The 13,665-nt window shown below is 41.2% G+C and overlaps 1 protein-coding gene across 2 annotated transcripts in view; it reads right to left on the minus strand.

Moving 5' to 3' along the window:
• Oamb (Octopamine receptor in mushroom bodies) overlaps positions 1–13,665 on the minus strand; it is a 249,085-nt gene that overhangs the window by 59,117 nt on the left and 176,303 nt on the right. For both annotated transcript variants that reach the window (XM_072304002.1, XM_072304001.1), the window contains exon 5: positions 8,991–10,996. In XM_072304002.1, the coding sequence (XP_072160103.1) occupies positions 8,991–9,242 (252 nt within the window). In that variant the 5' untranslated portion in view covers positions 9,243–10,996. The remainder of the gene's footprint in view (positions 1–8,990; positions 10,997–13,665) is intronic.

Genomic DNA, 13,665 nt, shown 5'->3' on the forward strand with positions numbered 1-13,665 from the left:
TCGATTCTTGGAGAGACCTTCTGCTCCGACAAGAATCGATTATTTAACATAGGTTTAGATGGAGGTAATCCAGTGTTGCCACATGCCTTTATCCGTGAGTAAACCGTGGGATCTGATGCTCATTCCATCCTCTGCGCGGTTGGGCTAACGCGTCAAATTTATTATCATTCCTCGCTTACAAAACCTTAAAAGAAAATGAAGATTGAAATTTTGCACTTAGTTTAGTAGCGAATTGGCAATATTGTTTTCCTCCATTTAAACCTATAGAAATGTATCGATTCTTGGAGGGACCAACTGTTCCGACAAGAATCGATTATTTAACATATATAGGTTTACATGGAGGGAGTCCAGTGTTGCCAAATTGCTGGATCCACCTCTGAATAAATGGAGGAAAATTGTGTAGGAGAAAAAATTGGGCTCTATTTTTGACTTATTGTGTGAAAAAGTATATACACGAGAATTGTCACTCATAACCCCATAGTATTTTTTTTCGTTGTAGACCTGTGTAATTTGTCAAAAAAAAGCAACGAAAATGTAGAAGCATGGGGAAGTGGGGTGGACCAATACCAAACGTAATGCGTAATATTCGTTTTTTACCACAAAATAGGACTCAACACGACCAAAAAAATATAGAACAGAACTGTGTGTGAAGAAGTGTTAGTATCGTTTGAACAGCCCCGGGCGAGATAATCCACGTGCGCTGTCAGCACTGGTACTCTACCACTGTAGAAAAAATTCTTACGTTGATGGTACGCTAAAAATAACGCGAAGTAATTTTTGCCTTTTTGTGAACATCTGCGACAAATGGACGAAAATTCAATCGAGGGAGTGTCACCATTCCGGTAATAGAAAAAAAAAACGCGCGAAAAAGCACACGGCTGTCACGTATTAAACAGTGACGAGGCGTGAATGTATCGAGTATCGATATTTCCCCATTTGAAGCTATTGTAAAGAATCGATTATTATAGTGTCCACTGCGAAAACCCTGATTATCGATCCTTTTCCATTGGTTTACATGGTAGATCAATCGATAAATCGCAAAGCAATGGTATCAAACGACAGAGGCGTGGTGTAAATAATCGGATTCTGCGATATATTCTCTCATTCGAAAGCTATGGCGAAAGAATCGATTATAAGGTGTTCGCAGCGAACATCCTGTTTATCGATCCTTTCCATAGGATTTAAATGGCAGATAAATCGATTCATCGCAAAGCACGCCACGCCACTGTTAAACGAGCGTCGGCAGCGCGATGTATCAAGCCAATGCAAACCCGACAAAACGACTCCATCGAAGCTAATCGATAGCTCGAGCTCGATAGCCTTTTCCTTTTATTTGTTGAATATTGGATTACGACATTAATGACAGTTATTGAAACAATATTGCTAGCTCCCGTGCGTTGGCACAATCGCGCGAAATATTCCGTTACTCCTGCGACAAAACGACGTAACTGAATTTTAATATAATTCCTGTCGCCCGTACAAGTCAAAGTCGTTGCGGGGTGTCGTGGGGGTGGAGATAAGCTTTTTACGTCCGACGTCGGACGCTCTTTATGGAGGGCGGGGTGGGTTCCGGCGAGATCTTGCAAATGCGTCGAGCCAGGACTGACAACCTGTCGCGGATGAAAGCGTTCAGCGGGATGCGGGGTATTATCAATTTTATATTTAGCCGTTTCCGTCAATTTCTCGCGGTAGAGAGGGCATTTTTGCAGGGGATGGGATTTTGCAGTCTCTAGTGTCCGGGCTAAGTGGCCGAAGCATAATAGAGAGCCGGCGATTTTATTATGGAGGGTGGATAGTGGAAATAACGGGCCAATCTAACTATATATTCCGGGCTATTGTTCAACTAGCGGGTTGATTATTGAATCACTGGTAAAAAAACCTCTTGGTTCAAGAGTGCAGTTTCTTGTCGCCGGATTCAAGAGTCTGGAATCTTGTTTAACGCAAAACCGCTTGAATCAATGCGGAATCCGCTTAAATCAATGCAAAATCCGCTGGAAACAAGAGTTCAAGACTCTTAAATCCGGCGACAAGAAACTGCACTCTCAAGTCAATGCACCGCGGCATTGGTCCAAGAGGTTTTAGCGGCTCTGGTGCTTGCACTAGAGCTGCTATTCCGGACGGTCCCAGCTGGGGAGTATCAATGCAGCATGTTACATTGTAGAGACCGCGCGTTGGTTGATGGGAATCGGCGCCATTTTCGGCTATGTTCCTTGTCATGACTTTATTTTATTGCATACTGTTTTATTGTTAGTCAATGCTATGTTGTGTATTGTATTTTTGGAATCATGGTGATACAGTCAACAATTCAAAACTTGTTTGTGCTTTTATCTCGTGATGGAAAAAATGTACTTTACGTTCAAAATTTGAAAATTTGAATTTTAAAGTTTTCGCGGTTAAGGAAGCTTTAACTACTGGGTTGGAGCTTCCTAGTCATATTACTTGATATCAGCTGATAGCAAACAAAGGTTACCAGGGAAACCGTAAACGTCTAACAACTATCGTGGCCATTGGGGCGATTATTGAAATGATATCGACTGTATGTCGCCGCTTACGACAGGACATAGCCCTATCTTAACTGTGTAATATATCGCAATTCGATATTGTTTTGATTTTTAAAAGGAGCAATTCATTCATACAGTTCCGATTAGTTTTGGCGAACGGGCCCTTAACCTACGGCACTCGGCTCATGGGAATTTTTTAACTTGTCCTGGACGGACTCGTCTGTAGCGCCTCGTTCTTCGTTGTGTGTGTGATTTCGTGAAGAAGTTTCTATGGCAATTTGCTTTTATTTGTGAGCTGTTTTTTCACGGGATTTTTGAATGTTCTGTACGAATAAATTCGGTGAGTACCTCATTTATCCCTCCTTCCAGTAAAATTATTTCAACTTTTCCTTCTCCCTCATTCTGGACCCACTCATGGGCTGATTATTTATGAAATTGATCTTCGAATACCTTTTGATGAGCTAGGGAAATGGAACCATCTGCATCTCATGGACAATAAATAGTTGCCGTAATTAAGGTCATCCCGTGATTAAGGTGCCGTGATTTAAGTCATAAATTCTTCATCTAATTCTTGATTCATCTCCAAAATGTCTGCTAAAGCTTTCATGCGCTTCTCCTTGTATGCATGAATGAGCAAATTGGGTATCGAACAAGCGGACACTTTTTGAAAATTTAGATGATTCTGGACAATATCGTACAGAAGTCCACGAGCTGCAGATAGAACCATTACCTCTAGCTCATCAAAAGTTATTCGAAGATCATTCAACAACCTCTTTGACAAGTTGCAAAAACTTTTCGTTAACAATAGTGTCACACGGTACTAGGAATATTTACTATTTAACGAACCTTATATTTCCCTGACTCAGTCCTAAATTATAGAAGTATGCGTTACTTTTCCAGCAATCCAAAAAAACAATTATACAAAAAACCAATACCTACACTTTCAGATATAAAAATGCAAATTTTTTGCAGCCTCGCTAAACGACTTATCAACCAGAGATTTTTTAGGAAGCGGACCTCCAAAGAGCTTTCAAAATTAAAAGTATACAACAAGTGATAATGCCATGTATTCGCCATATCAAAGCCCAATACACATTTATACACCGGCTACGTAAATCTGCTAAGTTACAAAACATGAATCGACAGTTGTCGGATTGTACATCAATGACAAAATGTGTCTAGGCCCTCATTCTTGACTACAACTACTGCCCCCAGAGCCGCTCTCCGACGCCAATGCGTTGGAGCTTCTGCTTGTTTTTTTATACCAGTGAAATTAATCGACTAAGCGATACACATAGAGGACAAAGGGAGTATGGAGCGATCTCATTGGTTGAAATAGGTGGTTCCTATGGACTAAGGTAAAATAAAAAGATGGACTAACTGGACCGAGCTCATCAGAAACGAACCAACCCACTTTTACGAAAAAATTGAGTTGAGAATGTTTTTGAGTTTCATTCGCCGTTTATTTTCTCCAGCCAAAAATTGAAAGTCTAAAAACAAACAAAAAATTGTTAAAAGAGGGGTTGAAGTTAATTTTCTTTATTGAGCCTCATGCAGGGTAAAACTTCAAAGTAATAAAATCCACCAATGCTCCTTATTTTAAAGCATTTTGTTCTTAAAAAAAGAGACATTGAAGTTCCAGTCAGGAGAGAAATTAGAGCCACCAAAACGCGTCTGACTATGAAAATGTAAAAGGGAGAGGCGAGTTTTTTTTTCTGTCAAACATAAAAATACCAATAATTGTCAATTCTAGCTACAAACTGTATTATTCTGGAAAGCACCCTCATCTTCTACCTCACTTTAAATTACCGCCCCTCAGAGTTCAAAGCAATGAAGTGATATTGCAGCACTTAGAAAAAGACTTCATATCCTGTTGGCGCGAGTTCAACAGGTTGTCTTAAGAACCTTAGATCCTATTCTTATGGCCCTTGTAGCTCCTTCCATTCCGGGTTTCCTCAGATGGATCTCCTTGGACGTATTTCTGCCAAACGGAACTATATGCATTAGGACATGAGCCCTAAAGCCCATAAGAATACATGCATAAAAGGGCTCACGTCATAATGCACATAGCTCCGTTTGGCAGAAATACGTCCAATGAACTTAACACCATCCTCGAAAATCGGCAAAGATCGTGTAACAAATCCAAAATAAGGTAAAAAGTTTGCATGATACGAAGTGAAGCCACAGTCTCTTCATCCATTATTTTAAACGGAGGGAGAGGAATAATGCGAAGAATGTCGATGGGAAGTAAGAGACCTCGCATATCCCTTTAAGGTGATTCGATGGACGCCATATTTTGACTGAGAACGGCATGCGATATATCGCATCAATCGGTTCCATTTTTTCAGCTACTCGTCATTTTTCTCCAATTTTGAGATCGCAATTCTGTTGTCAGGAGACTAAAGCACTTACCAATTTTAACAAAGAAATTCAACGTAATAAAGGCGTGGTTTTTTTATAGAGAAGATATAGCATTCGACTGCAGTCTCGATATCAGTATCGAATGCGATGTTTTCTCTCTAAAAAAAACCACGCCTTTGTTACGTTGAATTTGTTTGTTAAAATTGGTGATTGAGTGCTTTAGTCTCCTGACAACAGAATTGCGATCTCAAAATTGGAGAAAAGTGACGAGTAGCTGAAAAAATGGAACCAATTGATGCGATTTTGATGCGATATATCGCATGCCGTTCCCACACAAAATATGGCGTCCATCGAATCACCTTAAGAAGTTGCGGAATTTTTATCACACCTTATTTTTCCTTTGGGAAAGTATAATCCACATGGTTCTCGTAAAAATCACTACAAAAACCATTTTTCGACTATTGAGGGATGCAAATGCGTTTAATATCGCATACCATAGTGTTTTTCATTAAGTAAACCGAAATTCGACTGAATTTAATAGATTAGTGACGTGAAAATTGTTCGAAAAATTTGCTCGATACTCCTGTGTTTGTTCACCTCCCACTTGAATACTTTTTAGATCAACATTTCAATGAAAGATCGGTGTAAGCAATCAGAGAGCGGTTCCCTCTGATTTAAGTATCACAGAAAAAGATATTCCTTGAGATTGAGAGTAAAATATAGAATTTTCAAGCACCAACTGGCAACGGCGTTTTCAAATTGACCCAAAACCAAAATTCGACTGAATTTAATAGATTATTGGCGTGAAAATCGTTCGAAAAATTAAGTTAACCGAGGCATTTCATGATTTAAACGAATTTCTGACTTTAGCTCTTGAATAACATTCTACCAACCACCACTTAATTTAACATTTTCAATTGTAATTCATATTTTTAATTATTGTATATTGTAATTCCTAATGTTTTTTGACTTGTGTCATAGCTCCAATAATGGGGCTTTCATGTACGTAAATATAATAAATAAATAAAATTTGCTCGATAGCCCTATGTTTGTTCACCTTCCACTTAGATACTTTTTAGACCAACATTTCAATGAGAGATCGGTGTAAGCAATCAGAGGGCGTTTCCCTCCGATTTATGTATCACGGAAAAAGATATTCCTTGAGGTTGAGAGTAAAATCTGGAATTTTCAAGCACCAACTGTCGACGCCGTTTTCAAATTGACCCAAAACCAAAATTCGACTGAATTTAATAGGTTATTGGCGTGAAAATCGTTCGAAAAATTTGCTCGATACACTGGAAAAAAACACATTGGATCTAGAGTCCAGACTCTTAAAACCTTGACAAGAAGAAATACTCTTGATTCAATTAGATTTAAGCTTAAATCAAAAGGATATCCGCTCAAATTAAGAGGCTTGGTTCTTGAGCTAAGCTTAAATCTGATTGAATCAAGAGTATTTTTTCTTGTCACTGTTTTCAAGAGTCTGAACTCTAGATCCAATGTGTTTATTTTCCAGTGTAGCCCTATGTTTTTTCACTTCCCACTTAGATAGTTTTTAGACCAACATTTCAATGAGAGATCGGTGTAAGCAATCAGAGAGCGGTTCCCTCTGATTTAAGTATCACAGAAAAAGATATTCCTCGAGGGTTGAGTGTAGAATCTGGCATTTTCAAGCACGAACTGGCAACAGCGTTTTCAAATTGACCCGCAATAACAAGCAAGCTGCTCGGAGTGGTGGATTTATTGCCAGCTTCCACCCCTCCGCCCTTCAAGCCCCTCCCCCGGCGCTTCTGCAACCCGTTTTCAAGGAGCGACCACATAATTACCGCTGAGTGTTAGATTTATCTCTGCTTTTTTTTTAATTTTTCCCGGCTCCTGCTTCGCTCGGCTCTTAGTTCTCTTGTTTCAGTTTGTAACTATCCCTGCCCCACCCACCACACCCTTCTCGCAGCGTGTTCCTTGGGCTCTCAAAGGGATACAAATGGGGGCTCCGACATGTTGCCACCCTTAGTTTCAGGCCTACATGTGCTGCAGTGTTCGAAACTCACCTTTGAGTTTTAGGAGCCGTGTGGGCGCATCAAGCCCGATTTTTAGGCACCATTGAAGATTTTTTAGGGGCCAAATTGACTTTTGCCTGTATATTACGGCGCATTTAGTGGAAAGTTAGACGTAAGATGTTTTCACAACAGAACCAGTGAGTAGCTGTAACTTGGGGAAAACGAAAGCACTAGAGAATGAAATCGTGAAGAATAGAAAAAGCTTTCACTTGAAGTGCTCAAAATTCTGAGTTTTTTCAATTTAAATAGATTTGTTTTTCTTTCTTTATGTGACTTCCAATGAAAATCCAGAATTTTGGGGGATAATTCTTAGGGGCCACGGGAGTTGATTTTAGAGAAAACCGGTGGCACCATCGTGTTTCTCGCAAACTTTTACACAAGAATAAATAGTCAAATCGCAAATTCCTCACACATGCAACATCTCCATTGTTTAGCTGCACCCTGCTTGTCAACATTAATTTGCTGCTTCTGACGCAAGTTTTGCAGGATTAAAAATAGACCTGGCAACAATGCAACCAACAGCTTGGTTGTTTTTAGCTCCACGTTCTCTCATTCCACTCTCAGCGCTTTGCTTTAGTGCCTTCTAAAAGTCCAACATGTTTGTATCTTAGATTATTCTCTTTTCGTGGAACCTTTTGCTCAAATTGCAGTGTAGATTAAATGAGTCCGGCCCTTTATATTTTCATGGTTCTCTTGTAGAGCTCGAGAGATATTGTTTTGAAGAACAAAGAATGAATTTTCACTCACATAGCTCGACATCACTCTTTCAACGCTTTATTATACAAGAGAGTTTTAAAAAATCCCCCTCCGAAAGGCAGGTATTTTAACAGTAGAATGGGCTGCTAGATCTAGACGCAGTATGAATTTAAGTATTACAAGACATGATTGGGGGCGATTCTAAAAATCAACTGCCAAACAAGATGAAAGATTTCGTAACCTCCTCGAAGAAAAGTCACCTACATCAAGCAGAACCCCGCTCTCATTCAGCGATTTTATTCTTGACACAAAATAAAATCGTCTTGACTGCATACTCAAGAATGTTTCTGCCTACATCGAGTTACTTTTTTCTCTAATGAAATTCAAAAATTATGGTAAACGTTATTGAATACGGGTGCTAGAACTTAGTGAATTTTCGGACTACCGCTCTCATTTGTGCAGTAGTATCTTGATTTATTTTGCGAGGAAAGCTCGTGACTCTTAAAAGATGCCTGTCATTCTTGGTATGTTGGAACGCCTTCAATTTCGTATGATACTGTGCAACGCTTCTGTTGTGAAATAGTTGCTTGAGGCGCCGTGGCACGCTGCGGCACGGCAAAATGCGAAAACGCGCACGGCCCCTACAAACCCAAGTGGATACTTCACGCATTGCGCAATGCGTGAAGTTTCCATTTAGGTTTGTAGGTGCCAGAGCACGCCGCTCCGCTCTGTTGTGTGAGGCTCTAACATTTAAACTCACGGAGTCAGCGTTTTGCAACTCATGATTTTGAAATTTTTGCACACTCTTCATAGATTATTCTCATTTAAATTGATGAAAAAAAGATACATATCAAAGGAAAATACAATGTGTGTTTTGTAAATATTAGGTGGTTCCGTGTCAAAAATGATTTCCAAAGCACTTTAATTTTTTCTTTTATATTTCGTAACTATATAAGACACTTTGAAGCCGCTGCAAAACCTTCTTCGTGAGAGAATTGTTGCCAGATTGTGCTGAAAAATCAGTACTAACCCCATTTTAAACCCATGATATATATCGACGGTGCAAGTCGGCAATCACATAACTCGGTTTGCGACGTCGCAGACTTCCTGTCATACTTTATTTTTTAAATGGAAAACTACTCAACGGCAATTCTTTAAAACTGTCATGATTTTTCTTCTCAATGCGAAGAAAATTCTGCAAAAACTTCAAGAAACAATGTCAATTTGCTCTCCTTTAAAAAAATGACGTAGAGGCGGAGATTTTCAGACACCGCAAACGAGTTATTTGATTGCCGACTTTCACCGTCGATATCTTTTTTAATGGCACAACCGGACAACTTTGCATAAGAGTGATAAAGAGAGGAAAAGGACTGACCTTGAAAACCTCCCAGGTGGCGCTGAAAGGGAGGACGGCGATGCCGACCATGAGATCGGCGACGGCGAGGGAGACGATGAAGAGGTTGGTGACGGAGCGGAGCTTGGAGGACATGAAGACGGCGGCGATGACGAGGATGTTGCCCAGGATGACGATGACGTCGATGACGCCGAGGGCCACCAGCGAGGAGATCTGCCGCGGGTCGTCCCACGTCACGTTCTCCAGCAGCGCCGCGCACTCCGAAGCGTTCATGCCCGCCCCCGCGCCCCGCGAGCACGAGTCCCGCCGCGCTCACCGCCCGAGGCGCATCCTCCGCCCACCGGAAACGCACGACCGGAAGTCCACCACCGGAAACGCACGTTCAAAATGGGAGACAGGAAAACGTGACAATGAAAACGGGCAACAGGAAACAGTTACCGGAAAACGTACTAACGGAAATGGATGACCGGAAACGCCCAACCGGAAATGAAGCACCGGAAACGCACAACCGGAAATGAAGCACCGGAAACGCACAACCGGAAATGAAGCGCCGGAAACGCACTACCGGAAACGGTCGGGACGGCAGCAGGCAAATTCGACCGGAACGAACTGTCGGAATCGGGAAACGGGAAAAGGTGCAAATGAGAGCGGGCGACAGGAGACAGTTACCGGAAACGCACTCCCGAAAATGGATGACCGGAAACGCTCGAGGCGGCAGCGAGCAAATGGAAACGGTCTACCGGAACGCACTGTCCGAAATGGGAGACAGGAAAATGTGAAAGTGAGACCGGGCAACAGAAAACACGTCACCGGAAACACACTACCAGAGATTAAGTACCGGAAACGCACCACCGGAAATGCTCAGGACGGCAGCAGGCAAATGAAGACAGTCGACCGGAACGCACTGCCAAAAATAGACGACAGAAAAACGTAAAAATGAGGACGGGTAACAGGAAACAATCACCGGAAACGCTGGAACGGAATTGCTTGCGAAACCGAAGGAAAAATGGGGCGGATCGACCGAAACGCACTACCGGAAACGGAAACTGGAAAAAAAACGTGGAAACGGTAACGGGCAACGGGAACAGTCGACGTGAACGTTGGACCGGAATTACTCGCGAAGGCAACAGACGAATGGGAACGGTCGAAGTGAACGCACTTCCGGGACAAAAACGGGAAAAATTGGCGACCGGAAATCGAAACAAGGAATCGGACACACCTCGATACGAAGGAATTAAGTTGCAACAAGATTAAAATAGGAGATCTGTAACAACGGTAGGAACTTGATTTTCAGCGTACTCGAATCCGAAATCGAAAATATGTGCGAACGAGACAGACGTTGACGATAAAGAAGAAGAAAAATAAAAACGGACGGGGGCGGAAACACTCACACGACCGGAAGCATCGAACCGGAATCCGGAAAAATCACTCCGGAACTTCTTTCGTTGAATAGAAAAAAAACACCTGGATCACAGTTGAAAATACCCGACTCCGCACAAAAAATAACGGGTTAACGAGAGTAAAGTGGAAGGAATCACTTAGAGGTGGAGCTCGTGGCATAAGGTTAGGGCCGGACCAAAAGAAAGGCGAATTTAAAACAGCACAACCGATTGAATTTCAAAAAACACTGTTAATTAAAATAAATTTGGGGGTAGAATCGATGAATCCCGTACGATATTCGATCGAATTTAACGAGCTGGAAATGCAACACTCGGGAATTAGGTCACACGTCGAATGGTACAAACTGTAAAGATGAGACCCGGAACGTAAAACCGCAGCCGGGTTAATTAGTGTTCTTTTTGGGTCGCGTGTTGCGGGTTGCATCCGCGGATCAAACGGCGTGGCGACGGACGGTCCTGGTAGCCTTGTCCCGGAACGGCACTTTGACGGGCATGGCGAATCCCCGGAACTACCCGGGGACACCGCTCACGCGGGAGACAGCGGGGCGAGTGCGGTCGGGGTTCCCCGGCCCCCGCAGCTGGGCTTTAGTTCCGTGTTCCCAGAGTCGAGCATTTTTTTGCAGCTACCTGTGAACAGACAGAAAAAGGCATTCTTAGTTCGAGAGTAGGTAACATCTTTTTTTGCGTGCCGCACTCAGGAACATGGAGTGACTTTCTTTACTTTTTTGAGCTTAAAGCTTTTCCGACACTTTTACTTGTACTTCCGAGGATTCAACGCTTCCTTATGGACAATTCAGCTAGAGCATACAGAGGAATTCTGCCGTGCTAAGGAAAAACGCCGAATGAACCCTCAGGCGTTGCCAAATTTCTTTTCATAAAACGCGAATTTTACTCTCTTACAATAGGTCTGTTGCAAACTTTAGCTGGAGCTAACCGAAGAGTTATTTCTCATAGAAAATGGCTTAAAAATCACGATCTCGCTTAAAAATGCACTCCTTACGTCACACTTTTTTTAAGAAATGCGTTTTTTAAGCTTCCCGCTTCAAAAACGGCATACAGCACAGATGAACATTTCATAAGAGAAGTCGTTTCAGCTAACCATTGCGCACTAAGATGCTACACAATATTCAACATGGCTGACGCTTCTGCGCGCTAATTGTTAGGAGGCACCATAGCCTTTGTCAACGCAGGGAAAGTAAAAATTATAAAAACACGCCAACTGATAAAATTCCATCTCGTTACGTTAGTTCTGGCGAGTTGATGTCGGCCATGTTGCATGAATATTGTGTAGCATACTAACATGTTAAGATTGGATGGAACTTCTCTTACAAATTGTTCAACTGTGGCGTAGTATCGTTTTTGAAGCAAGAGGCCTACAAAATAGCATATTTATTACGCGGATTGTAAAGTTACGAGTGCATTTCAGACTTCCACTATGCGCTCATCGTGATTTTTGAGCCATTTTCTTAGAGAAGTAACTTTTCGACTTGCTCTACCTGAAGTTTGCAACAGGCCTATTGTAAGGGAGAAACAGTCATCATCATCATCATCATCATCATCATCATCATCATCATCATCATCATCATAACCATAATACTTTTTACCGCAAAGTTTGTGAAAAATTAAAAGAAAATCATTAATTTGTAATAACTTTCCTTTTTTAAGGGGAGATTGGGAAACGATTGAATGTTCGGACGGTATTTTTTCTGAGTATGGGAGCATAACAAAACACTTTTACTTTAAAAAGGATGATCGTCCATAAAGTAGTCACTATTTGGATGAGATCGTCATCTTTACAGAAACGGCCTATGCATGACGTTTCAAATTGAATGTGATACTAGAAGAACACATTATTGATGGCAGGAATTTAAAATGGTCACACCTAATTAAGAGGCCAGCCAATACTACGCGCTTTTTTTACTAAAACTTACCCTGAATTTTAGAAAAAATAAAAAAATGCAGAGACTAAACGGTGACATAGATCATTCCCAAGAGGATGTAAAAGTATCTAACAGTATTAGGAAAAACAAACGTATAGAATGATTGTCGATGATTCAATATCAATAGGCGAAAAAAGTGCGCACACACTGGAAAAAAACATATTGGATCTAGCGTCCAGACTCTTGAAAACATTGACAAGAAAAAGGACTCTTGATTCAATCAGATTTAAGCTTGAATCAAAAGGAAATCCTCTCAAATTAAGAGGCTTGGTTCTTCATTTAGGCTTACATTTGATTGAATCAAGATTATTTTTTCTTGTCGATGTTTTTAAGAGTCTGCGGACTCTAGATCCAATGTGTTTCTTTCCAGTGCACAATTCTGAAATTTCACAGGGCGAAAATAGGGGACTATTATCATTTTATTCAGCTGCGAATAAAAAAAGGGCTTTTACTATTATCCGACCCGAGAGAAAACGTGCTTCCTATTTCCCTTGTCGGTAAAAAGTTAGCACAGAATAACCCGCTTGAAAGGACATGAGTCATCTCTAACAGCTGAGCGAGACCGTAGGGGCAACATACAACTATTACAGCATCAGTGTTGTGCGGGAAGCGTGCGCCCATTTGAAGGCGTTTTGTATTTTTCAAGAGCTTGACGCATTTTGAGAGAATAGAGCCGTGTCCACGCATGAAAAGGTTTCTATACCTGTACGAAGCACTCTGTTATGGCCTCATCAACACAAACTGTTCTGAACTTAGGAATTTATTTAATGCAAAATCTTGTAGCACCATCTTTTTTTAACGAAACTTTACGGATGAATAGATGAATAAATCGAGAATCCTCACTGCTTGCGAGAACTCCACCAATACTACGAACCGGGACGAATGAATTGACTGACACATGTCAAAACTTCCTTTTACCACATGAAGAATGTCTTTGTCACTGAATGTGTCACGATTTATATTGAATGCGAGATTGGAAGGACGCAATCCCAATTGCAGTGTTTCAAAATGTCCACTCTTAATTTCTATTTTCTTTTGCAAGAGAAAAAATCAACCTCGTTGCTTAAAATGTTCGCAAAATGTAAATCGTAATCTTTTTTTCATTCTCATTCTTCCTCGCTCTTCACCCGCTTATTCTCCGTTATTTTCCTCCCCGTCTTCCTCCTCTTATTATTCTCTTTCTTCTTCTGTCTCATGTTCCGTCACTTCTTTTTTCTACCGGTCCCCTTATTTTCATTCTTCCCCTTCTTCTCATTCTTCTTTCTCTGCTCCTTTTTACTATCCATCCTTCTATTTTTCCTCCTCTATCACTACTACTACCACCATTACAACTTGTTTTCATCATTCCTCCTTAAT

This window comes from Bemisia tabaci, chromosome 9, assembly GCF_918797505.1.
Source record: "Bemisia tabaci chromosome 9, PGI_BMITA_v3".
Lineage (NCBI taxonomy): Eukaryota > Metazoa > Arthropoda > Insecta > Hemiptera > Aleyrodidae > Bemisia > Bemisia tabaci.